The 27,618-nt window shown below is 46.1% G+C and overlaps 1 protein-coding gene across 1 annotated transcript; it reads left to right on the top strand.

The window, feature by feature from the left end:
- The first annotated feature begins 501 nt into the window (after positions 1-501).
- LOC128330940 (immunoglobulin superfamily member 1-like) lies at positions 502-27,618 on the top strand. The gene is made up of 10 exons (XM_053264309.1): positions 502-679; positions 2,986-3,270; positions 7,874-8,164; positions 10,718-11,005; positions 13,090-13,380; positions 17,755-17,856; positions 20,889-20,913; positions 22,247-22,299; positions 24,675-24,712; positions 26,929-27,618. Exons 1-10 carry the CDS (start codon positions 502-504, stop codon positions 27,046-27,048), a joined length of 1,671 nt encoding a protein of 556 aa, XP_053120284.1. The 3' UTR covers positions 27,049-27,618.

Here is a 27,618-nt window from a genome sequence, read left to right as displayed (position 1 = left end):
TTCAGTGCCAGCTGAAAGCAACCAGTGCTGACCCACAACCAGGGAAATGGGATTAAGGGAACACTTGCTAATGCTGAGTGTACACCAGTATACACTCATTTTACAATTGCAAGGCAATTTAAGTGAACTTGTAAAAGCCAGGCCATTATATCTTTGTTCACATGACAATCAGCAGAACAGAGCTCAGAAGGTGATACAGAATGTATCCCAAGAGCATACATTCTTTGATGTGGAAGAGGGCATAGCACAATACAACAGCAATTTCCCAACATATAAATCTGGATACCATGCTTTGTTTCTGGCTGTGAGCTGTGTTAGTCCATGGGGCATAGGTGGAGGTTTTGATTGACACCACGTGTGCTAAACTACCTTCTCTTCACAGATCCTGCTCTATCCAGGCCCACGATCTCCCTAACACCCAACCAACCCATTGCATCCCTGGGAAGTAGCATCACCATCGCGTGTTTGGCCAAAGTTCTGGTTAAGACATTCCATCTTGTTATGGATGAACATGACAAGATCCCACCATTGACCTTACAACCAGATGGCAATGTGACCACATTCACCATCCACCATGTGGGCCGGGAGCATGGAGGGAGGTACTACTGCAGCTACAGGCCACAAGCAAGGTCTTTCACCTCTTCAGAACCCAGTAACACGGTGGAGCTGTTGGTATTAGGTGAGTGTCCTTATTCCTCATCCCCAGAATCAACATGAGGTATCCTCAAGTGGCTTCTGATGCTCTGGCACCATGCCAATAACCCATCACTGATACCTGCCCTCTGAAGAGGATTAAGTCCATCCACCATTTCCCCCCACAGTGCCCTGATATACTACAATTTAGGGCATTGTGAAGGGAAGTGTTGACACTAGTAGAGTGGGACTACCTAGTGATGCTACTGGAGGGGGACATGTAAATGGTGCTTACATTTGGGGCATCATGGGGGGGGGGAGAAATGGTGGTCACCACAGAGAGAAAAGAAAAAAGGCTTCATACTGCCACTAACATAAACCACCATGAACCACCATGAACCTTAGGGGGGACACCCACAGAGAAGTGAGTCACCTTGCAGAAGGCTTTCTCAAACCTGGATACAGTCCTGAACATCCCCTGGACTAACAGTCTTGGAGACTCAGCTTGATGAGTGACTGCCCTCCAGCTTGATGATAACTGCCCTCCAGTGTTACCCTAAACGAGGGATGTGCACAAATTGCAATTCAAAGGGTGATTCATTACACATCACCAGCACCTTTAAAATGGAGGACAGCAGGTGATACTACTTGCTCCCCTGCCGCTCGCCACCACTTCCTGAATTGGCGGCGCTCCTCCCTGCTATCTTGGTGCACCAGTGGCGCTCTCCCCCAGCTGCCCATGTGCAATGCCAACACGCATGTGTCCTCTGCGCATGAGCAGCGGCCATTTGTGTGGTCAGCATGGTTGCGTGGTTGCTGACCAAGCCAACGGTCAATGGCATGTGCAGAGGACAACTTTTCACCATCCCATCACTTATTCTGCATAGATCCCAGCTTGAGCAAACCCACCATCTCCCTGAGCTCCAGTGAGGGACCTGCCTTTGGAGGAACTGCTGCTATCCATTGCCAAAGCCCAGTTCAAGCCCAAAGATTTTATCTCCATATGTCTGGAAACCAGATGCCATACAAGTTCACAGAGGCCCATGGGACCAAGGCCAGCTTCCCCATCAGCAGTTTGAAGAATGGAGGGAACTACAGCTGCAGCTACTGCCCTGAATCAGAACCATTTGTCATCTCAGAGCCCAGTGGCCCTGTGGAAGTGCTAAAAACAGGTAAGGTAGGGATGTGTGGAACCGGTTCAGTTCGAACTGGCTCAGTTCGACCAGTTCAAGCTCGAACCGGACCCACTTTGGATTGAACTGATTCAGCCCGGTTCAACTGATTCAGATGGCTTGCAAAGGAAAATCCAGTAAGGAGCCCCCTTTACAAGCAAAAAGGGAACCCTATGGGGTTGGGAAAGGGCAGGTGGGGGAAGGAGGGATGCCACTTTAGGCGCTGCGGTGGCGGGGCAGGTCCTTGGTGTTGGTGTTGGGCAGGTGGCTGCTCCCCTAGGCCCTGCCAGTGCTCCCCCCCCGCCCACATCAGCATGGGCTGGAGAGCTGTGGGCTGAACCAGGCCCTTGCTGGTCCACGCTGATGGGGGAAGCACCGGCGGAGCCTAGGGAAGCTGCTGCCAGCTCGCCGCTGTTGAGAAGCCGCACCGCCACCACGCCACACAAGGTGACCTCCTGTCCACCCTTCTTCAACCCCTCCCGCCCTCCATTTCCAACCCCCTTTGCTTCTAATGGGGAATCCTCACCGGATTCCCCTTTGCAAGCATGCAGAACTGGGCAGAACCTGTTCAACCCGGTTCTAGTGCCCAAACTGAACTGCCAGACACATTTCTAACAAACCGGCTCATGGACCGAACAGTTCGGTTTGGTTTCATTTTGAACTCGAACTAAAGTGCCCAGTGTGGTTCCGTGCACACCCCTAAGGTAAGAGTGCTGGCTTAACATGTGGGGAGTGCTGGCTTAACTCCCCCTTATCCTTCTTGAGATTCTAGAACCATCATACATATGGTTCCCAAGCAGTTTCCCATTCAAGCACTGATCAGACCCAGTTTACCTTCAGCAAGGTGGCTGCAATCATGTGCCTGATTGTGTTTTAAAACATCCTACTGCTTGGGAATGAAACTGAGCTTTTCAAAAAGAAAGGCTTTCAAAAATTGCCCATGTGACAATGCTGGGCACAAAGAATCCAGCAAGAAGAGGAAGAATGTGCAACAAGAGCCTTGTGGTTCTGGGGTTGGAGCACTGCAGGCTGCAGTGGTGATTCTAAGGTGTGCATCCCTATGCTAGATTCTGTTTCCCCCACTGTTCAGAAGAACAGCTGGAAATATCACATTTCTGGTTCTAGCATGGTTCATTCCACAGGCAGAGATGTGCACTGAGCCATTTTCCTTTGCTTGCAGATCTTGATCTACCCCGGCCCAGTATCAGCTTTTACCCTAGTACGATAGCACTCCTAGGAAGCAGAGTCACCATCCAATGCCAGGCAAGTGGTCCAAGGAAGATATTCTATTTTGAGAAGGCTGGAAACCAGAGGGTGCAACAATTTGAGACAGTTGGAGACTCTGGGACACTCTTCTTCCAAAATGTGACCCGGGATCATGGGGGGAAGTACAGCTGTAGCTATCGATATCCACCAGAGTCTATCATCTCAAGGACCAGTGATAACGTGGAGCTGTTGGTAAGAGGTGAGGGTTCTAATTATTGCTATTATTCAGTTCATACCCCATTTCCCTATAAAATTGATGCTCAGAAGGGTGATGAGATAACATATACAAACAACTAGCTTCAAAACCTATAGCAAATGAACCATCAAGTGTATTCAAATAATAATATTAAAATTCCATTTAGTTTCATGGAATAAAATTTCACCAAATTCACAATAGCAAAAAGGTTAAGAATATAAAATTTCAGCTATATAATATACAAAATATATGAAACAAGAGACCTGAAAATAGCTAACAAATATAAGAATGTGGAAAATTCAGACCCAAACCACAGCTGGGCTGTTTGCCAATGATAAAAATATTGGCCATTATAGTGACCAGCCAGCCCTCCCCTAAAGAGTTAACCAGAAGTGAACACTGTCCTGACTGACCAGCTGGTGAACTCCAGGGCTCAGCCCATCTGCACACCAGGTGGGTGGGACCTAGAGAGCTGTTAGGAGGAAGGAGAGTTTTCTTTGTTAGAAGAAGTAGGCTGAGGGTGAGAGCAGGACATGTGGCTGTGGAGTATGGCTGCAGAAGGATGGCAGCAGATCTTGGACGATAGGACTGCAGGGGCTTGATTCTCAACCAGGGTTTTGGTGAGTTCAAGACAAAGGAATCCAGGGCTTCCGCTTTGGGAAGTTTAGTCTAGGGAAAGTTTGTTTAGTCAGATTTTGTGTTAGACTTTCAGTTTCTTTTGTGCGTGCTTTGTATATTCCTGATACTGGTTATTATTGTTTACCTGTAATGTAACTAAACTAAGAAACGCTAGCCTCCGCCCTTCCAGCCAGGGTGTTGCAAAAGACTATGTAGGCTTTTAAAGGTGCTTTTGTATTTTCCTACAGTTACAGTTCCTTGCAACTGGGTAACCACGATTTTTAAAGTGTGCCGCTCCAACATCATTCAGGGTGCTTTTTGAAGTATTCTTGTAACCACTGAGTATTTTTACCTCTAACTAAAAGCTGAGAAAGCCACAGATGGAAGTAGTCTGTTGCATTTGAACAAAACTGTTTTTGTTCTTTTCTTGTACAAGCCTCTCCGATTGGATTTTTAACTCAGGAGAAAAGGTGGGGGCTGAAAAGGGGCTTTTTTCTCTGGTGCAAATACGCCTCAGGAGCTCAACAACTATTAGTTTTCTCACCACGTGTAGGCTTGCCCATGGAGGATTTTTTAGTACTTTTCCAACAGCAAGATAAAGTTTCCCTGGGATTCCACCCCAAGCCCGGGGCGGGGGGTGGTTAAGCTCTCTCAATAAGGGGGTGTTGGTGGCAGCCATTTTTGAACTTACCAGAATACAGAAAAGTTTTAGGAGTAGCCTTTGCCAGAGAGCTCAGCAGGGATGATTCAGCATTTTTCCTTCCCCTCACATGAGCTTGCTTTGAGACAAAGGCTTTAATCTGCTCCAGCCATGCATTTTGAACTCCTGGTCTTCCGCAGTAACCCAACCAATGATCTGAATAGGAGCCTACAGACTTGCATACTTCCTCTGCTTCAGGTTTCCATCAAAAATCACTCCTTGCTACAAATATCAAAATGAAAAACAATACAAAAGTAGTAATATATACTGTATTACTTTCACCCATTGAGGGGACAAAAAATACACTTGGTATATAAAAAAAGCTAAAAATCACATCACCACCCAATTCTCTTCACTGTAACAACTGGTATTCTTTCAAGGGTTGCTTCTTGTAATACATTTCAAAATGATCTTAAGTGGTACAGGTGGGCTGAATGGAAATAACTCCAAGACACAGGCTTATAATTTGTTAAAAGTAAAACCGAATTTATTTAAGGGAAATAGAGGTAAAAGTAAAATGGAAGAAAATGTTCAAACATCTCTCAAAATCTTGGCTACCAATAAGACTAACTCTGGACTGGCACAATTGCATGAGCAGAGGGATAATCTCAGTGACCCCCTTTTCCCTCTGCAGACACCAGTGTCCCCTGAAGAGTTGGGTGACCCCCAGAGACCCTGTCCGCCTGAGTGTTGAGTGGACCGCCCCCCCACCCGACATGTTTTTGGGAGGCTCAGGAAGCTGCAGATGGAAAGGGGGATGACCAAAAATTCCATCCCTCTGTGTGACTGAAAATGCAGTGGCACCAGCATAACCTTAGGTTGGATGTCAGCCACTGAAAACAGAAAAACGCAGAATAGTTTGGGCATAGCCCTTTATCATCTGGAGAGGTATTAGGCAAACCAGTTTCTTGACTTTGTTCTGATTTGGTCTATTTGTTTACCTTATTTTGAAAGATGGAGACAGGCACATGTTTGTTGAGGCCCAAGGAAACAAGTAGGAAGTCAACACATATTGCAGCTTCCCACACAGGGGCAGAGCCACCATTGCATGGGGGGGGGGTTTCAAATAACCTGGGCTGCCGTGTTCAGGGTACCCACCTGGCGCCCCAACCACACCCCATGCATCTGATGTAATACACAGGGGCATAGGTGTAGCATCCATTGGACAAGGGGGGAGACAAATGTCCCCTGGCCCACAGGGTCCAAGCGACCCCTAAGGGCCCCCAAGGCCAGTTCCACCCTTACCCTCATGAGTCGCGCTCACAACCATGCACTCACTCGCCCTCTTGCCGCTGGCTGCTGTTCCCCTCTTCCCAGAAAGTGCCGCTTCCTCTGTGGCTGCTGCCCCCCCCCCCGCTGGCTTTCCCTCTTGCCTGGTATTGCTCCTTGGTTGGCTTGGGTGTCTCTCAGTTGCTTCCCAAGTTCCCACCCACTCCCTCTGCCTCCTCCGTTCCCTGCCGCCTGGGCTCTTGTGCAGGGATTGGAATCAGCTTGGCTGAGTTGGCTCCTTCCCAGTCCCATTCGCTGCCTTTGCCTCCACTTGGGATCTGCCAGAGCGAGATCAATCTTGCCCTGGCAAGAGCCCATGCCTCCTCCTCTCCCCGCCGTTTGGCTGGGGGGGGGCGGGGGCGGGCTGGGTGCAAAGCAGGAAGGTGTGCCGGACCTGCTGCTGCAATGGGGCATCGCTTCCTCCTCCTCCCGCCAGCCATCCTCAAGGCCTTTCTGGGCTCCCCCCCCCCCCCGCTTGCTGCCTCTCTCACCCCCCTGGCAAGAGTCCATGCCTTCACCTCTCTCCACCATTTGAGCTCTTGTCCATTTGAGCTCTTTTTTTCTGTGCGAAAAGTGCTTGGGGCACTGGGGCGCACACACGCTTTGTGCACGCAATGGAGGCCCCCTGGCTACACTTTGTCCCCCAGCCCCCGGAAGCTTGCTACACCCCTGTTCAGGGGCATGGCCATGTTAGCAAACAGGACACGTGACCCTGTCGCCTAAAATAGCCACAGCCCCTGCATCTGACATTAGATGCACTAATGGCTGGGCAGGGGCCACAGCTGGTGGGCTAAACAGGGGCTGCCGGCGTCATCACTCCACTACTGTTCCCACACCTGGGCATTCTTCAGTCATAATTTTTCCTCGGCTAAGACAATGCAGACTAACTAAGCACCACTGCTTTCTGGGAAGCACCAGTGGTGCTGTGCTACAGACTTAACTAACTTCTGCTGCTTATTTGTATGGGGGGGGTTGGATTTTGAGGACTCCTTCTCCTCCTGGAAGTGCACTGTGCAGCATGGAAATAAGTCCCTGAAGGCTGCACAGCCCTCAGTGGCATATTTTCAGATGGTGCTGAATGTTTCCAGGGAAGGGGAGGTTGTTGCAATCCCACACCCCACCATGCATGTGCTGAAATCTTGGGCAGCATCAGCGCTTCTTCCATAGCATTAGACTCCATTAGTCTGGATGTCAGACAAGGTCTGTCTTTCTGTGAGATTAAAAAGTAATTTAATCATTGTTTGGTTAAATCAGGGTTTAACCAATCAAAATGAGCTCAGAGAAATGCCCAGTGAAACAAAAGACTAAACGCCCAATCACAGAAACGTGTGCTAATACATGCCCTCCTCTGTCCATATGATCTACTTAAATTTATTTATCATATTTCAACACAAATAACTCAAAATGAGACTGTTCCTCTCAAACACTACAGTTACCACTGCTTAACTAATACAGTAACAAAGAGGACAGATTTTAGAAGTATCTCCTGCTTAGTGACAAACTTTAATTCACAAGCATGATGAACACACACACTGAAGAAAGCAAGTCATTTCCAGTAAAGCCTTGTAGCCTTCTGAAACATGGGACGGGTCAAGTTAGTTGATCAAACTTTTTAAAATCCAGGTAATTTTCTTCACAGCCAGTGAGAACTCCTGCTTCTCCTCCTTTTGTATCCAGGAAGCTTTTCCCAGGGGGCTTTTGAAACCCTTTAACTCACATCTCCTCCAGAATGGAGGGGGTGCATTCACATATCTGCCAGATTTACCCCAAAGTCCCTGCAAGTTATCAGGGAGCAGTTAACACAGAATTTGGGTTTTTAACTGTGCATTAGAGTGTAACCCGATTTATATCCAGGGTAAAAAAAAAATCAACTATTTGTGGTGGTTTTTTGGGACAACTTCGAGTTTGCAGTAAAGCCTCCCCGTAAACCCACGGTAAAACCTGATGTGCATAAAAGTCCCAGGTGGCTGTTAACAGCCCCAGGCACCTCTTCACCATCACATCTCTTGCTTTGCACAGATCCCAGCTTTTCTAGACCCACCATCTCCCTGAGCTCCAGTGGGAGACCTGCCCGTGGAAGAACTGTCATTCTCCATTGCCAGAGCCAAAGCCCAGCCAACAGATTTTATCTCCACAAGTCTGAAGACCACATGGCAGAAATGTTCATAGAGACCAATGGGACCGAGGCCAGTTTCCCCATCAGCATTGGAAACTGGGGGCATGGAGGGAACTACAGCTGTAGTTACTGCCCCGAACTGGAATCTTTTGTCATCTCAGAGCCCAGTGACTCTGTGGAACTGCTGATCACAGGTAAGGGGTATTGGAAGTTAAGGACTCTGCGCTGTCTCCTCTCAGACAGTGGAGGACAGACTAGTGAGTCAGAGGGCTAGAGGGTCAAGACATTGGTCATCCCTTCTCTACTGCTCTATCCCTTTGGATATGCAGATTGCTAATCTCAGGGACTAACTTCCTTCCTCTCCTCTCTCTTCCCTACCTGCCCTTCTACCTTGCAACATGGCAAGCCTCTCTCCCTGCACCATGTGTGCAGAGAGGATGCAGAATACATCTGCATCCAGCTAGATAGATAGATTAGAGATCCTGACTCCTCACTTTCCTATCTAGAATGGAGTTCCTTAATAAATGCCTTATATATTGATTTGAAACTATGAATTGGCTCCAAGTTAATTTACTCTCAGCATACATGCATGCCTAACTAAATCTGCTGTGTTGTGCCTCTGTGCACTCTGCTATAATGAGAAAGGGATTCTCTCACCACAGAGAATTTCCAACAAGGGGGCTGGCTTAATATATACTCCTCCGTCCCAATGTTCAGCTTTAGCTCATTTGATTTAGTTGTTGCATTTAGATTCCTCTTCTCTTTCTTGAGAGTCAAGACAGCATACATATAGTTCCTAAGCAGTCTCACATCCATCACTGACCAGATCCAGACCTGCTTCCTTCCAGCAAAGTGGCTGTGATTATGTGCCTTCAGGCTATGTGCTGGAGATGTGGTGTTCTCTTCGCCTTCTGCCTAACTTGGGTCATAGGAAGTATACTTGGGGTGGGGGGGCAATAAATTGAGACTTTTTTTTTAAAGGGACAAGATCTATTTCATTTTATATCCAGGTTTATGAATAAAAACATATTTTTTTCAACATCAGTCAGAGACATTGTCTTGACAAATCTTTCTTGCTGTAAGCTAGAGTCAGAAAATGTTAATAGGTAATTCTAAAGGCAATTAAGCAGCTGAATGTTATTTTTGTAGGGGAAGAATGGCATCTCAGTCCCCTGAGCTATTTTGTAAGGGCGGTCTAAAAATCAAACAAATCAAACAAATAAATAGCAAAGCAAAACCAATTTGGTGAGAAAGCAGCAAAGCAAGAGGTCTTGAGATAGTTCTTTAGTATTGAAGAACTACATGGATTTATTTAAAGAAAAGGTTGCAAATGAATGTGAAAAAGCCTGCAGCTTAATTTCAGCTGTAGCTCATGGCTGAAAAGAGAGACCAAAACAAACAGCCATCTTTGGAGAGACAAAATGGACTAACGCTGGAAAAACAAAGAGAGGAGGAGTCTGGCACTTTCATCCATGACCCTAAAAACCCCAGTGGTCACTATGAGACATTGCAGCTGAGAGCTGATGCTGCCGGTGTCCTAGCTCCAACAATTTTGCTATCCAAAGGTGAAGGCCATTAGCAGGTATTCATCACCCTGTCTTGTGTCTCTCCCTTCATTCCGCAAGGCCCATTACTAAACTATGCAAACAGTTCACTCTCAGCATCTGCAAGACCCAATCTGTGCCTAAGGGCAAGACCCAGTCTGCTTAGTGTGAATCTAAGTATGTCCACAGTTCCTGCACATGTGCGGAATCATAAGCTTGGCTATAAAATTAAATAGATTTTATCAGGCATGTGTGGAGTGATTTTCTTACCCTGTGGTAGAAAGCAAGGAACAATCCAATAAGTTGCCATTGTTTTTAGCCTGCTCAAACGTGGTTGCCCACCACTGGGTTTTTTTCTTTATTTTCTTTCCTGAATGAGGATCATGCTGGGGGATGGGGAGAATGTCACATCTGGAAGGTCAGCTACTGTAATGGGGGGGGGGATCCTCATGATAATTTTGGAGAATATTCTAAGGTTCAGTAGAAATTCCTCAGAAACTTCCCTTCCATATTCTCCCTCTGCAAAATTACAGAGGATATTTGCTGGGCATATGCATGTTCACAAATGTCAGATCACGTCTGATCTGATTTAATTCAACCTCACGGATGTCCGTTCTGGGCCCTTTGGGCCCTTCAAGATATTGAAAGTGGGGTCAGGAATCAGGATGGAACTGGGGATTTTTTGGCCTTTAATAAAAATCCTCGGGGGGGGGGAGGTCTGAAAGCTGCCCCACAAGTAAGTTTTAATTACAAGTGATTCCGCCCATCCTTTGATTTTAAATTAATTTTTAAAAGTAACCTGGAAATCATACTGAGAATCATGGAAGAAAAATGATGAAACACCCAGGAATCTCATGGGAAGTGATGTAAGTCAGAGCATCTCACGGGGACACACAGAAATCAGCCAATTTATTTTTTTAAAGTAAGTTTTAAAACTTTTAAAAGGAAAGAAATAAATGCATGGGTGGGCTGGCAGGTAGGCAGATAGATGGCAGAAGATATTTTTTCCTCATCTGCAATCGCAGAAAAAAAACTGAACTGGGCTTCTCTGGGTCAGGTTGGGAATATCTCAGATGCCCTCCATTGTGGGCAAAGTCGGAACGTTCCTGACTCAACAGTGCATATGCCTAATATTTGGGGGCATATTCTCCTCAACTCTGCGTATTATATCACATGCACTAAGCTGTTTTCTTTCCCTTACAGATCCTGCTCTACTCAGACCCAGTATCAGCCTTGAGCCTAGGGGCATAGCACTCCTAGGAAGCACAGTCACCATCTGGTGCCAGACAAGAAGTCGAAGAAAAATATTCTATCTTGAGCAGGCTGGGGGCCAGAGAATACAACAGTATGAGTCACAGGGGGACAGGGGCAGATTCGTCTTCAGAAATGTGACACAGGAGCAGACAGGGTACTACAGCTGCAGCTACCGATATTTAGCACTGTTTTTCATCATCTCAGGGACGAGTGATAATGTGGAGCTGTTGGGATTAGGTGAGGGTCCTCTTTCTCCTCCTCCTCCTATGCATATCCCACTTTCCCATGAAATTTATTCTCAAAATGGTGAACAAAAGTACAAAATACAATTACATAGGAACATAGGAAGCTGCCATATACTGAGTCAGACCATTGGTCTATCTAGCTCAGTATTGTCTTCACAGACTGGCAGCAGCATCTCCAAGGTTGCAGGCAGGAATCTCTCTCAGCCCTATCTTGGAGATGCTGCCAGGGAGGGAACTTGGAACCTTCTGCTCTTCCCAGAGTGGTTCCATCCCCTGAGGGGAATATCTTGCAGCGCTCACACTTCTAGTCTCCCTTTCATATGCAACCAGGGCAGACCCTGCTTAGCTAAGGGGACACATCATGCTTGCTACCACAAGACCAGCTCTCCTCTCCAATTGAAATAGTAACACCACTAGTAAGCCACCTACTTACAACCTTGTTGATCCAGCTTGGTATAACGTCTGCTGTCTGGTCCTAATGTGAACTGGATTATACAGAATATTTCCATAAGCAGAATGCTCATTGAAGCTTATCCTGCACCTCATGGACAGTGCAACAATCTGGAACTGTGTGATGGTTGCCCCTCACTTGCAACTCTTGCCTTTTAACGTCTACTTTGTGTCACTTTCTACCCTTGTCAGCCACTGCCACCATTTCCTTCAAACTCTTTCCTTGTCCCATGCTTGTGGTATTGTTATTGTTATTGTTACTGGCACAGACTGGTTTTTCAGGACTTGTTCAACATTTTTTGTATGCCAAGTGGAAGCAGAGAAAGGCATCCCTCTTCAAATCAATGTAATTTAAATGCAGTGATACTGCTGCTGAACAGAAAAGCCTAGGGAGGGTTCTACCACAACTTGAATGTATGCTTAAAAGGACTGCAGAAACAGTGAAATGAAGTAACTAGTGCAGACAAAGCTATGTGCATGTTTTGAGAGAACCACAAGACTTTGTAGTTGTCGGGATGCCTCCTTATCTGGTTGCCTGCATGTCCCTGTGGAGTCCAGCAGAGAAAGCGGCATTCCTCCTTTAGGGCTTCTGTCTTCTCCCGAAGGAAGTAGAGTGAAATGGTTCCAGGCTAGTTGGGTCCCAGTGGGGTTGAGCAAGTGAGGCAGAGACTGCTGCGGGGAACAGTTCCAGTGAGGCTGCCATGTTGGGCGTGGCAGGAGGCAGGAAGTGAGACCAGGGAGGGGGTGGGGCTTGGAGTAGGCTTTAAGCCGTGTCTAGCTCTGTACTAGGGCATTTAAAGCCAAGGTAGCTGGTGGTGAGGGCTGCTCTTGAGTACGAGAGTCAGAAATTCCCCTGGAAAGGGAACTAGGGATGTGCACGGAACCAGTTTGGAGGCCCTTTATGGGCCTCTGAACCGGTGTGAAGAGCCAGTGGTTCCGCCGGTTCAAAGGCAGTGGGGGTCTCCCTTTAAGAGCAGGGGAAGGTGCACTTATCCCTCCCACCACTTTCCCCCCCGCTGGCGTCCGTGTTTCTTAATGCCCATCGGGGCAGCAGCGTACCTCCCTGCTGCCCCGTTGCCCTCGTCTTCTGGATATGACTAGAAGTCGCCTGTGTGTACCAGCATGGGCGTGCGCACATCACGCATGCATGCGTGCCTGTCCCAGCACATGCAGGTGCATCAGCGATTTCCAGTCATATCCGGAAGACTAGGACAATGGGGTGGCAGGGAGGTACACTGCTGCCCCGAAGGACATTATGGATGCCGGTGGGGGGAAAGCAGTGGGAGGTGTAAGTGCACCCTCCCCCACTCTTAAAGGGAGACCCCCCCACACCGCCTTTGAGCCTCCCTGCCTTGGTTCCGTGCACATCCCTAGAGGGCACCAGCTGGATGCAGCAAACCAGGAGGAGGGCTGAGGTGCGGAAGTAATCTTCACCCCTGGCCTACTCTGAGGCTGACCTTGTCTGTTCCCATCCTGTAATTCTGGATTCAAAAATGGCCAGGAACACCCCTCCCCCCCTTGGAGCCTTACCATAGTGGCATGGGGGGTATAATGATTCCCTAGTGCACTTTCATGCCCAGACTTCTAGTGGCTGGGATCTCACTTCCTGTTTCCATCTATATGCAGATCCCAAATTACCCAGACCTGTGATCTCCATCAACCACAGTGGGCTGGTCGCTGCTGGGGGACAAGTCAATATCCGGTGTAAAATTCAAGATGGATCTGCAAAGTTCTATCTCCATAAGGGTGGAGACTCAAAAACGAAGGAGCCCATGAGGTCTGACGCGAATGTTGGTGAAGTTTCTATTAGCAACATCAACCAGAAGCATCAAGGAAGCTATTCCTGCAGCTACACATTTTTAGAAAGGCCTTTTGTGTTCTCACTGCACAGTGACAGCGTGGAGCTTCGAATAGCAGGTATCGTATCTGGCTCTCCTGATGATCCAACCCTGTAACTTACCACATTGTTTGGTTTAAGGAATTTCTAAAGCGAAATTAGCTGTAACAGATGCAAGCCCTTGAAATTTCTGTAGCCTTGAGTCTAAGCTGTAGTAAAGAGGCAGCCCAGCTGACCTGCTGCTTCAAGAGGAGAGTCAGCAATTACAAGTCAATTAGGCTTGGAACCAGAACATATATCCATTCCAGCAGTTGATCTAGACATTCTTCAGAAATGAAGTTTTTATTACATTTGGAGCTTCCTTTTCAGACAAATCAGAGACATTTCTAAGAACCCAAAGGAGGCTTCAGTAGGATTGTCAAGACCTCACACAGGGTTTTCCCCAGTACCCCCCAAGTTTCACCAAATATGAAATTTTCAGGATTATTCAGAGGTTCCTGTTTGTTTGTTTGTTTGTTTGTTTGTTATTTGATTTTTATACCGCCCTTCCAAAATGGCTCAGGGCAGTTTACAATTAAAACAAACCATTAAAACAGTAAATAGATAAAACAAAAATTAAAAAACAATATAACAACAATTATCAATTTAAAAACATTTTAAAACAACAATTAAACAATCGCAGTAATTAAAAACTCTTTTTTAGGCAAAAGCAGTGGAATTTCAAGTGCGCAAAAACAGATTCAAAAGAGGCAGGGGAATGATGCAGGTGAGAACACTATTCTGCACATCTCTATGGACATGGCATTCAAACTGTAGGGCTGTGTGAACATAGGAAGCTGCCTTAGACTGAGTCAGATCATTGCTCCATCTAGCTCAGTATTTTCTACACAGACTGGCAGCAGCTTCTCCAAGGTTGCAGGCAGGGTTCTCTCTCAGCCCTACCTTGGAGATGCCAAGGAAGGGACGTGGTACCTTCTTGCTCTTCCCAGAGTGGCCTCGCCCCCTAAGGGGAATTTCTTGAAGTGCTCACAAGTCATCATCTCCCATTCCAATCTAAGCCAGGGTGGAAATTGCTTAGTAAAGTGGGCAACTCATGCTTGCCACCACAAGACCAGCTCTCCTCCCTACTTGTCTGGAATGCTGCCTTGGCTCTTAGGAGGCCCCCTGTCTCGGTTCAGCACTTCAGGGAGGTCACTGCTTTGCTTTGGCCCAATTTGAAGTGGCTGCTTCAAAGTGTTTGCTTTAAGTTAAAGCTTAAGCCCTCTGCCTGTTATGCCACGGTGGGGGTGGGGGGACCTCTACAGTGAGAGTTCAACTCTGCATAGAAGTGGGAATGATAGAAATGAAAGAGGCATGCTTCTAATGCAAAAACCTTAACATTTATTAAAAAATAATAATCAAAGTATGCATTCTAATTGGGGAACTAGCAAAATAAATCATACTAGCTTCTGCGCGCTAGTACTTGATTGCTCCCCTCACCCCCTGCCACAGCCCCCTCACCTTGGAGATCTCTCCACCCTCACCTGAGCCACACTCCTGCTCCTCCTCCTTTCCTCCTCCTCCTCCCGGTTGCTTCCATCCCCCTCACCCCTCTTGGTCATGGCTGCAGCATTGCTGGTGCCTATTGGCCAATCTGCAGCCACCTATCCCCAGAGCCTCACCTGAGCCCCACTCCTGCTCCTCCCCACAGGAGCAGCAGCAGCAGTGGTTGACCTGGCCCTTCCTTGCTGCCAATAGGCGGCACCATGGCCGCTCATTCCCCTCAGGCCACTAACAGGCTCAGGCCTGTCCCTCACCCTTTTTTCTTTCTCTCTTCCCCTTTTTCTCTCTTCCTCTCTCCTCCACTTGATCTTCCTGTCTTTCTTCTGCTCCCTCCCCACCCTCTCTCCCTTCCTGAGTTAACAGATCTTGTTCATCTTGTTTCCTCATCTAATTCACACAACGGCAGCCTCCTTCTCCTGAAGGAGCTCTTTCCTCCCTCACGACCCCTCTCTTCACAGATCCCTACCCACTATCCTTTTATATCTATCTATCTATCTATCTATTCCTCTCCTCTACAATCAAGAACTTCTTCTGACCAGTAAAAGTTGCATTCCAATTGACCTTAACCATCACAGGATCCTCCTCCCTATCAGCATATGGACTCCCCACTGCCCAATCACCACAGTGACACAGGCTCCTCCTCCCTATCAGCATATGGAAGCCCCACTGCCCAATCACCACAGTGACACAGGCTCCTCCTCCCTATCTGCATATGGAATCTCCACTGCCCAATCATCACGGTGCTTCTGTTCGCGAACTCTCGCGAGAGCTGCCACACACAGGATTAGCCATGGGTATGCCTTAGAGAATTATATATAGAGAGAGATCCGTGGGGAATTTAGGAAACTAGACTCACTTGCAGGATTATAAGCACAGAAAAGCAATGCATTCAAAATATAGTATTTGAAATGAATGGGGAAATCATAGAGTTCTGGGAGGTGCAGCTCCTAGTGAGTCTATTTGGTGTTACAGCTAACTGTTAGCCTTATGGGGCTATTTGGGGATGTTCTCTGAGAGAAGTGATTGTTAAAGGGGAAGGTCAAGTGGATTAATGGACAAGAACAACAGTGAATCAAGGGAATAAATTGGTTAGGTTGGACAGGAACAGGCAAAACACAATAGTGCACCATGGTGGTGGTCTAGGCAGACCAGGTGGCTTTATTCAGTAGCAGTTTATAACTAACATGAAAAAAGGGAAAGGGGCTAAGGATCAAGAGGAGACTAACATGAGAGAGCAATTCTCCTAGGTTGGTCACTATAATAAGGGTGTTATTGGAGAAAGGCAGGAAGGAGATTTTGGGTGGCTTAGACCAACCTTTGGCATAGCTGGAGAAACCTATTCATGAATATGGATCTCCACTGTGCTTGCCTAAGACCAGTCTTTGTTGATGTATGCTGATGTATCCAAAGATCTCAGTCTGTTCGTTGTGGCTTCATACTTTCTCTGCTTCTTACCACAGAAATATCCATGATAAGAAAAGTTCTTATGTATGAGTCCTTAGGGGACTTCACCTTCACTAGTAAAAGAACCAAAGGGGGAAAGGGATCCCTTCTGGGTTGGAATGGAGATCCACATGGCAAGGGGAAACTCCAAGCAGCTAGGTTCAAATGGTGGATCAAGAGACCCCAAAGTAGTGATTTCAGCTCTTTCAGCCAGGGATTCTCAAAGTAGACAATTTCTAGGACTCATACACAGAATGTGTACTCTATCTGGGCTTTGCTGTGGGGTGGGTGATCAAAATAATTAAGATCAGTGCAGCCTCAATCCCCAGGACCAGTGGCCTGAACAATGTGTGGATAGGTTCATGGGCAGTTCTGTGAACTGTTCCACAAGCTGTATCATGAGCTCTAGCATGAGCTGTATGGAAGTACTTGTTCTGAGTGGAGTGGAAGTCGCACTAATGCCAGGGAGAAGATTGCTGTGGCGAGAGGATAGTTTCTACGGTTACATTAAATTGATCAGGGGTGTTTTAGCATTTACGTATCAGACCTTGTTGCTGTGGCAAATACATTCCTTTCAAGATCTTTGCAAGTCATTGTCCCACAGGAACCTATTCAGCCTATTGCTTGCAATCAAGGGAGAGGGGGCAGGCTCACTTCTCCCATGTTCCCTGTCAGAAGGTCTTTCTCTCTTTATTTCCTGTTAGTGCCAGTTTGGGGCCTAGGGTTCATGCGTCACCCGAGGAACCTTCCAATGTGGTTTTGAGTTAGTGAAGGGGTCACTCCTAACAGACCTCCCCAACTCCTGTACTATTTACTGGGGTAATGACATGATCCAGCCAGAGTTGCTTCATTTTGGTCTGATCCAACAGTCTATCTCTTTGGATCAAGATTGAAGGTTCAGTGGCTGAATTGGGTCAAAACACTTTTGATGCAAGAGTCACTGAAGCGTCACACAGCCCAACCAAACAGTAGCACTGGGTAATTAAACACAACGTAGCAGATATTGGTAAATATGGTAACAGAATTAAGCCAAGGTAAACAACACATCGGCTCTTACAACTCGGAAGCAGATGACCAGAACCCTAACAAGGCATTTTAAAGCTGAGTATAGTGTTTCTGCATTCTAGAACCCAAGACTCTAGGGTTCTCCCCACATTTACTACATGCCTCTGCAGCAAGCTCTGAATGCAGACACATCTGGGAATGTGACAAAGGGAGCATGACAGTGTTGCGGTAGGACTAGTTAACACACTCCCATTTCCCCCTACCCTAGAGACACTGCACATCTCATTTCCAGATAGCCTCAATAAGGCTAATGTGCCTAGATCACTGGACTCTCACTTTCTGGAATACATGCCATCTAATTAACATAGGTGGGAATCCAGAATGTAGTAGTGGTGGGAATAGATGTGGTCATTATTCAAGGAGGCAGCTGTCCTCACCTCTAAGTGCTGACTTGTGTTTTTCAGAAGATACTCAAAACAGTGTTCCTCTATCCACAAAGCTGTGTGTCGCTGTGCTCATCCTCTTTCTGTCACTTGGGGCCATCCTTTGGTACAAAAGAAACAAAGGTATGTATGGCCATCTGGAGGGAAAGAGGGTTCAGTGACTCCTAAGCAGGTCGTGTACCTCGGGGAACTAATAGAAGTCTGGGTCGTAAGATCTTTCAGGAAGAACTGGCCTTTTTTGCTTACATAATTCTGCAAACTGCAGCATACATCGATAACACTATATATAAGTAGTAAGTACTTCTAGAAAAAGCTTTCAGTTCTAAAAGAAGATGTGAGATACAAGGCAGGCAGTTCTATACACCGGTATCCTGATTACGCTGGCATAACAGAGTCAAGATCCTATACCAGTCCAGAAGATAAAGGGGGGAGGGGGGAATCTCTCAGAGCAACACAACACTGACAGTCACTCCCCCAGCTTCCATGGCAACACTTCTTGTTGTATTCTGAGGTTGTTCTCATGATCATTTTCAGTGGAGCTGGGGAGGGTCAGGGGAAGGCACGACACAACCTACCTCCCCCCTCCACATGATCCTTGCTACTCCAGGATCACTCGTGCCGCACACCCACATGTCCGGCGCATGAACAATCCTGGAGTACAAGAGGGAGGGGGGAGCAGGTTGCGTCCTCCTTCATCCTACAATGCAGGAGGATCTGCTGCCGCAAACTTCTTCCACTCAGCTCTCTGGAAGCGTGGGCTGCCAGCAACCTGAGCTTCCACACAACTGGGCTACGAGGGAGGGAGGTGTGCATGCACGTGCCCTTCTCCCTTGGGGTCACCACCCAATGAGCCAGTGGTAACTGCAACCAGACCTCCCCGGATTATCTTAATAGACGGCAGGTTTCATGAAGAAGAAGGAGCTCTCTTAAATCCTATAGCAAATCCTGCAGCAAGCAATTAACTTTTGACAATATTTGACCCGCAGATGTACATTAGTAGTAACTAGTAGGATCCTGCAGGACTGAATATGTGTTAAATTCCATTCACTGATTTAGGTAATCAAAATGGGTGAATTGTTGTTTTTTTAAATTATTTTAAAATATACACAAACTTCCTAACAGTAGCTGGATATTCAATATAACAATAAATCTATTCAAATATGTAATATCTCCACATCAACAATCCATCTACACATTAATATATTCAAAATGAAAAAAGCAACCATAATTTTCCCAATTAGTACCTAATGGTGCAGAGGGGAAATGACCTGACTAGCAAGCCAGAGGCTGCTGGTTCAAATCCCTGCTGGTATATTTCCCATACTATGGGAAATATGGGAAACACCTATATTGGGCAGCAGCAATATAGGAAGGTGCTGAAAGGCATCATCTCTTACTGAGTGGGAGATGGCAATGGTAAACTCTTCCTGTATACTCCCAGAGACAACCACAAGACTCTGTGGTTGCCAGGAGCTGACATCGACTTGACGGTACACTTTACCTTTATATAAGATAAAGTCCGACCATATGGCATAAAAGGCGCTATTTTTAACCTGATTTAAATGAAACTGGATAGTATAAGTCAACTTCTTGGAAATCGCAATGTGCCATAAATTATTATACCAATTATTTAGAGTCATATTGACTTGTCCAGTATCTGGCTATAGACATTCTAGCAGCAATTAACATAAAAACAATTAGTTCTTTAAAAGATAAGTCCACATGTAACCATCACCACCCCGCAAATATATTTAGAAATGCCAACTATGGACAAAAGCCAATCTTCTGATTAGTGATCTTACTCATCTCTGTAAATAAATCTACCCAGAAAGATGAAACTCCAGGACAGGTTCACCATAAATCATAATAAGTTCCTCTTACTCCAAAACTACTTCAACAAAGAGGGAAGCAATCTTTATTAATGTGTGCTTTTAAACAAATGAATTGTGGATTATGTCAAATTTCTATACTGAATATTGAAATTGGAGGTCACATTTCAAAAATAACTTCATTTTTTCACTGTTGTGAAACTTCATTTGAGCAGTTCAAACTAAGCACTAATCAACTTAAGCAACTTCTGAAGCCAGCATATCAGATACTGTATGTCACTTGACCCTTTCTTTGCTTCTCCTCTTGTTTGTCACCTTGACTTGATGGCATTCCTGGTTCCTGGCTGCAGTTTTCTGAGACTACATTTTTATCTGCCCTGACTTGCTCTTCTTCCATGGGGCACTGAATTCCTCTATGATAAGACCATTTTCTTTCACTGAAGCACTGGCCCTGTAGAGATCCTGAGTGGGACATGGACCTAGGAACAATTCTGTGGGTGGCAGCAAGTGAGTACAGGGAAACTGCCAGTTTCTCCTGAGCACATACTGCCACCACTGTCATTGCTTTCATGTCTTGAGAGCCCAAAATATCAGGTAAGTAAAGAAGATTCTGTACTCACCTCAACCCAACTTGGTTAAAGCAACTTCAAAAGTCTGTCAGATGTCAGGTGAGTAGGTATTGGACATTCTCTGCCTGACATTTCCAGGTTCTCACAACATGGCAGCAGTAATGGGATCGTGCACCCAGTAGGAATGGGTGGTTCTCCCATACTTACTTGCTACTTCATGTGTAAGCCCACCCTATCAGGGATAGTCAAGGACTGGACTCCAAGCAATCAGTTTTGTGGGGAATCAGTTGATATTACCCCTCAGTCTGGCAGGGCAAGCTCTGAGGCTTGGGCTTTATAGAGCCTAATGGAAAGAGATTGGTTCTTGAGGTCAGCTGACTGAGTAGTCTGTCATGGGGTGGGTGGTGCTGGTCTGTATGGTACCCTTGAAGAACAAGATTACTTTGCAAGGCATGGAGCAGAAACATAATGCTGGTGGTACATGAGGTAAGGCATTAGAAGCCTTGCTGCTGGAACCCTAGTTTGACACACACACACAACCACACACACTGGCATCATACTCTTATATTGCCCAAAGTTCACTTTCTAGATAACTGGCTGCTGCCATACAGAGGTCAAGGAAAAGTGGAAACAGACCCTGACTTCCTCACTTTTAGTTTTTCCAGTCCAATCCATCATAAACATGAGATGGCTAAAGATTCAAGGATGAGCTTGAGAAGATAAGCTTACAATAACTTCTTCTTTTGTTTCTCTGCAGGGCAGCTGGCAGCAGCAAAAAGCAGGTAAGAGATCCCAGCTCTGAATTCCACACCATATTGGATGGAAAGATGCTGAATATTAATCCAACCTTTGAAAAAGGAGGAAGGTGTCAGTGCAGGGAGGCAGGAAGGTGCCAGTGCCGGGGGCAATAGCTAAGACATGGAACTCTTCTGGAGAAAAATAAGCCCATTACAGTAGAATGAGAGATGGGTTGTGCTTGGGAGCATACATTTCCTGGAGTCTAGTACAAGGATTCTCAACGTTTGGTCCCCAGATGTTATTGGACTTCAATTCTCATAATCTCCAACCAAAGGCCACTGGGGCTAGGGATTATGGGAGCTGAAGTCCAATAACATCTGGGGACACAACGTTGAGAATCCCTGGTCTAGTAAGCTGGAGGAGAGGGTGGAGTATGGAGACTCTTGGGTTCTCTTAGAACAGGTATTGCACAATATGTTCCGTGCCTGGTGTAACCACGAATTTCTAGGTTATCTGGAAAGGAGATTATAGCAAGGGGAGCGGGACTCCTGGCTGACATACCACACATGGCTCTGCCAACCCCATAATGTGGCATGTATGCAAGTTGCACAAATGACATTACACAAGAGTAAATATGTTGGAAATAATGGGCTTACTCGTGTAACACCATTTGAGCCATTTTTGCATTTGCACAATTTGCGTAACTTGCATACAGGCAACATTTCTAGGCTGCCATACCAATGCACAGTATGGCAGCCCCTGTATTCTCTGAGATAAAAGTGAGATAGCACAGGAAATGCTAGGGGCCAGGACACGTGGATTCTTTTGGAGAGGCGTGGGCTGAAGTGGGTTGGCAGGGTGTGGATGGTAGCCAGGAATACAGATGTTCTTTAGCCATAAGCATATATTATAAACCTGGATATAGGAGCAGAATAGGAGCATTCTGGCTGGTCGCATCCCAAACACCAGTGGCCATGGCCCCTGCTCTCCCTGGATTTAGCACTTGTCTGCAAAGACAAAGACTCAACCAGAGGAGACTTTCTCTCAGCATTCGGGAATCCTGGCTGATCAAGGTTCCAGAATGAGAGGAGAAAGTCTGCCCGGGTTCAGCATTTGCCTCTGCATTCAAGTGCTGAACCCCTGGAGAACATTGGATGTGACCACAGAGTGCATCAGCACTAGGTGGGGAGTGTGTAATGGGCACCTGGTGCAGCATACCCAGCTGTCCATGCAACAGGACTCTTGCATGAGGGCTCCTGAAACTGGGGCAATGTTTCCTTTCCTTGACTGAAGGCTGGGTGCATGAATGAAAATTGGGAATGGGGCATAGAGATGATCCTTTAAATAACTTTTTCTTTCTTCCACCCGCTTGGTTAGTGCTAAGCGCTCCTTCAGGCTGTTGAAGGCTTGCTGGGTGACAGACCCTGACAGTAAGTAACTGCGTGTGGCTCTCTTTGGACATTGCTGTGGGTGTATGAGAGTGGTAGATGGGATGGCACCTTGTGAGGCTGGGCTTCTGCGTTGGCCCATGGAAGAATCTTCCATTCCACGGGGAAAGTACAAACCATTCTGCTACCCGAGATGATAGGAGATCCAAATGGCACCACTCCCCTCCCACCTATTCATATTGTGCAGAATCCATAATTCTCTTGAAGATCTCCCAATCATTTCAGTGGAACTTTTATTTTATTTATTGTTTAATTCAGGATTTCTTAACCTTGGGCCCCCAGATGTTGTTGGACTACAACTCCCATCATCCTCAGTCACAAAGGTCATTCGGGGAATGATGGGAGTTGTAGTCCAACAATATCTGGGGGCCCAAGGTTAAGAAACCCTGGTTTAATTTATATGCTGCCTTTCATTAAAACAATCCCAAGGTGGTTTACATTATAATTAAAACCACGCTCAATTAAAATACACAATTAAAAGTACAAATATTAGATTTAAATATAATGCTACATCTCTCTATTTAGAAGTTCAAAAACCTATATAAACTAAAACAGTAAAACACACAAAATGGAGCAGCCACAGCAAAAACAATTCTCTCATATAAACGCGACAACAACAAAAACAGTTCTCTCTTATAAAAGCCTGGGGGAAGAGCCATGTTTTTACTTGTTTTCTAAAAACTCTGATCGAGACAAAGAAGCAGATGTCAGCCGGGAGAGCACCTGGGGGCAATGACCAACTTCCAGATGGAAATCATCCTGGAAGTTTTTCACATGTGGGTTTTGAAGCCCTTTAACTCACATCTCTTCTGGAATGGAGAGGGTGTGTTCACTAGGGATGTGCAAAAAATTTCGGGCACAGAACGATCTGTGCCTGAAACGAACAATTTCGGGTGATTCGGGGCTGAACTGAATCACCCCCGATGTCCCCCGATATTTTTTGGGCACGAGCCGAATCACCCGAATTTCGGACCCAAAAAATTCGGGTGATTCGGCTCGTGCCCAAAAAATTTTTTCTGAGGTGTGAATTCTCATTCTATCATAGCAAATGAGATTTTTTTCAATTAGACAACTCTCATGACCCCACTTTCACTTTTTCACACCTCACTTACTATGAATAATATGAGGAAGTAATCAATTTAGCACACTTCACCTAATGAAGACAAACCTCATAAATTCACCAAAATTCACCCCTCTGCCCAATCACTCTGAAATTGGGGACGGGTGGTAGTCTCCACGCATTAGGCACTACCACCCCACCCCACTCTTTTGGGGCAGATCCACTTTCTGCCCCCAAACTGCCCCAAAGTCACTAAAACTTCAAAAATTCTCAAAAAATCAGCCCTTTGTCCAATCCCCCTGAAATTGGGGTGGTAGCCTCCATCCATTAGGCACTACCACCCCACCCCACTATTCTGCCCCAGGCCCCACTTTCGGCCCCACCTTCTGCCCCAATCTGCCCCAAAGACATGAAAATTTCAGAAATTTCCCCAAAATCAGCCCTTTGCCCAATCCCCCTGAAATTGGGGTGGTAGCCTGCACCCATTAGGCACTACCACACCACACCACTCCTTTTGCCCAGATCCCATGCTATGCCCCTGAACTGCCCCAAAGTCACTAAAAAAATTTGCCAAAAATCAGCCCTTTGCCCAATCCCCCTGAAATTGGGGTGGTAGACTCCACCCATTGGGCACTACCACCCCACCCCAAAATTTTGCCCCTGGGCCCCTTTTTACCCACCCGAATCGATTCCGATTCGGATTTGGATTAAATCCGAATCCGAACCGAATCAAGGGTGATTCGGGTTACCCAGATTCGGGCACAAAACAGAACAGGGGTGATTTGGTTCGGGTCCGAGCCGAATCACCCAAAAACCCGAATTGCACACCCCTAGTGTTCACATATCGGGCAAATTTTCCCCAAATTCCCTGTGAGTTATCAGGGAGCAGTTCACACACAATTCAGGTTTTTCACTGTGCGTAAGTGTGTAGCCCAATTTATACCCAGGGTTAAAAAGTCCACTATTTGTGTCAGTTTTTTACAACTTCAAATTCGCAGTAAAGCCTCCCTATAAACCTGAGGTAAAGCCTGCTGTGTGTAAAAGTCCCTGGTGGGTTACACTGCAATATTTAAATCTGTAGCATCTTCCACCCAATTGCTTTACTATCTGGCCAACATTCCACAGTTGCAGTGGTTGCCTAATGTGCTGTTACAATGGGAAGGACTGTCTCTATCTGTCCAAGTTTCCCGTGCTGTTTAGAATATGCTAGATGACTGAGAAAGCTTGGTACATATTTTTGGCCCAGCTGTCTTAAGCTCTCTGTTTTGAAACTTCACAGTGTATCTCTTTTCTACAGGAAACTTGATTGATGGAGGGAACCACATGGAAAACCTGGTGAGAATATTTACCTTTTGTCATATATCTTTATTGTGTGGTAAAAATGTTACCTGATATTACACTGTTGTCAGTGTGGTATAGTGCCTAGAGCAGGGGTAGGCAACCCTTGGATCTCCAGGTGCTGTTCAACTACAATTTGCATCACCCCCAATTGCAATTTATTGTGGCTGAGGATGATGGGAGTTGTAGTTCAACAACACCTGGAGTGCCAAGATTGCCTACTGTTGGTCTAGAGCACAAGACAGACCCAATAAGCCCATGGTTCAAATTGCCACTGAGCCATTACTCTCACTGGGTAGCCTTGTATAAGACACAATAAGTTCATTCACATGAACTTTATTTGAAGTCCTCCAGCATCCCACAATCCACTGCACAAGGAGCACAGTGCACTGGGAGATTTGCCTGCTGCCAGGCGCTCTTGCCGCCCAGCTCTCTGGACGCTGAAGCTGCAGGCAGCCCTATTATTCACGGGACCCGGGTCAGGGGTGTACCTATAATAGGGCAAGGGGAGACAGTTGTCTGGGGGCCAACTGCCTTGGGGCCCCCCCCAGAGGCATGTCACATGACTGACTCCCCCAGCCGCGCAGCCGCCTGGGCTTTCTTCACTTGTATTCATCCTCCAGAACTGACGTGAGTGTTAAGACCTGGAGCTACCAGAACAACATGTCTTTCTCTAGCACCATTAAATGACTTGCATCCTCCACAATTTACAAAACCTTTAAAAATACAATTTAGGATGATGTTCTATTGCGGCACATAGGTAGGTGTGTGTGTGTGTGTTTGTGTGTATAAATAATCTTTTTGTTATCACTATTCAGCCTCACTTACAATTTCTTTACTTCATGAGCTGAGCTTCAAGGCAGAAGAGGGCATTTGAAAATCTTGTCTCTGGGTCCACTCCAACCTTGTTACACCCCTGACCAGGGAGTGAGATAGAAGGGTGAGCTTGTGTCCTTCTACCTCACTATTAGCTCAGTTAAAATATCCAGGCTACCCTAGTGCAGGAGCAATCCCAGACCCCCACACGACCAGCCCTACCCAAGTAGGGCTGTGCACGCCCAGGTAGGGCTGGTCATGTGAACAAAGTTTGTTTCAGCCCAACCTACCTCACTGGGCTTTTGTGAGGAAAAATATGTGATACTCTGAGCCCCTTGGAAGGGGAGCCGGATACAACAGTAATCAATAAAAACAAATGACTTGGATACAGATTTGAATGAGGAAAGCAAATAAGCAATAATCTCCTTGACTATGGGCAGGTTCAGACAACTGCTGGCATGGAAGTAAGTGGATAACCTCTCAGTAAAATATTCTGACATGAGTGTGTGTTCCTGGCGGGCATGATGTCTGAACCTGCCCAGATCCATTCCCAAGATTACTCACCTGACATTCTCCCAAGATTCTGTGCCCAGTTTCTAGAGCTTGGAGATGGAAGTCAGAAGGAGCATGTTGGGTGAAGAACCTCGGGAACCGGACTTGATCAGATTAAGATGTCACATCTGTTGGGAATGCATACTCTTGCATCCCAACACTTTGCCACAAAATTAGTGAGTAGCAACTTACTGTTGTGCCTGTGTTCGTCTGAACTCACCCTGTTAGTTGGGTGGGCTCTGCAATTTATTCTAGGATTCACATCCCACCTTTTCTGCAAACTGCAGTTCAGGACAACTAGCAGCATCATGAACATAAAAGCAAAATACTTCCCAATGCAGTTACAAATCATATAAAACTAAACTAAAAAGCAGCAAGTAATGATTGGTAAGAACAAAGCATCATTGAACGGATTCAAACCATTTAAAAGCTTTCGCCAAGAAATAAAAGTGTTCAATATTTGTTTAGAAATCATTAAGGAGGGAGCCAGTCAGGTTTCAGTGGGGAGGGCATTCCAAAATGATCTGCCACCACCAAGAAGATTCTGTCTCTAGTGCCACCAAATCGATTTCTCTGCAATATTAGCCCAAGAAAAGAGCCTCAGAAGCTGATCTCAGGGCTCTCTCTGACAGGTTCATATGGAGAAAGACAGCCCTTGAATCTAAGTGAGATCTAACCTTGAAAAATGGGAATGCAGGAATGAAAAAGCTTGGGATTAGCATGACTATTAAGGCATGCTAATAGCTAATGCTATTAAACCAGGGATGTCGCTGATAACTGAGCATCTTTGAGAGAGATGAGGGCCCACGCACCACCCTGTCTGAATGTTTGTAATTTCCCTGCAGTCTCCAGAGCCTGATCCTCCAGCTGAGACTCAATACATCTGCTATTTTGAATTGGAGCACAGAGCGGTGTCCAGCCCAGTGGAAGCCGACCCTGCTGACAGCTCTGAGAATTGTGTTTAAGCTGCAGCTGTCCTACACTTGAGTCCAGAACTACTGGGTGCCACAAAATTGTGTCTTTTCAAGAGGAGCTGGTGTTTATTTTTGCAAGGTGGGAGTCAGAATCCCTTGGTTTAAGGAAGGAGGGCAGGGAAGTACTTTGGACTAGACTGCAGCTGAAAGCAAGATTTCCATGGTTCTCTGGGTGAGATGTATGTAGTTAGTGCAATTGGTCTTTTTTTGGCTTTGAAATATAGGTGCCATCTATTTACACATTTATTCACCCAGGCTTTTAATTAGATTTATAGTTTTAAATAATTTTAATACTGGGTTTTAAATGTTTTTAAGCTTTTAAATGATTTTAATTGTTAATTGATTTAATGTTTTAAATGATTTTAATTGTAAACCACCCAGAGATTCAAGTTTTGGGAGATATAAAGGTAAAGTGTGCCGTCAAGTCAATTTCAACTCCTGGTTTTCTTTGGTATAATACAGGAGCGGTTTACCATTGCCTCCTCCCACACAGTATGAGATGATGCCTTTCAGCATCTTCCTATATCACTACTGCCCGATATAGTACCAGTGGGGATTCGA

This window comes from Hemicordylus capensis, chromosome 6, assembly GCF_027244095.1.
Source record: "Hemicordylus capensis ecotype Gifberg chromosome 6, rHemCap1.1.pri, whole genome shotgun sequence".
Classification (NCBI taxonomy): Eukaryota; Metazoa; Chordata; class Lepidosauria; order Squamata; family Cordylidae; genus Hemicordylus; species Hemicordylus capensis.
Note: the sequence above shows the minus strand (reverse complement) of the source record. Positions and strands in the feature narration are given on the sequence as shown.

What these genes read in the sequence shown, in the direction of transcription:
- LOC128330940 (XM_053264309.1), top strand. Translation starts at nt 502, where the DNA reads ATGGATGAACATGACAAGATCCCACCATTGACCTTACAACCAGATGGC. An exon ending in GGTGGAGCTGTTGGTATTAG is followed by an intron (nt 680 to 2,985) that starts GTGAGTGTCCTT and finishes CTTTGCTTGCAG; the next exon opens with ATCTTGATCTACCCCGGCCC. An exon ending in CGTGGAGCTGTTGGTAAGAG is followed by an intron (nt 3,271 to 7,873) that starts GTGAGGGTTCTA and finishes TGCTTTGCACAG; the next exon opens with ATCCCAGCTTTTCTAGACCC.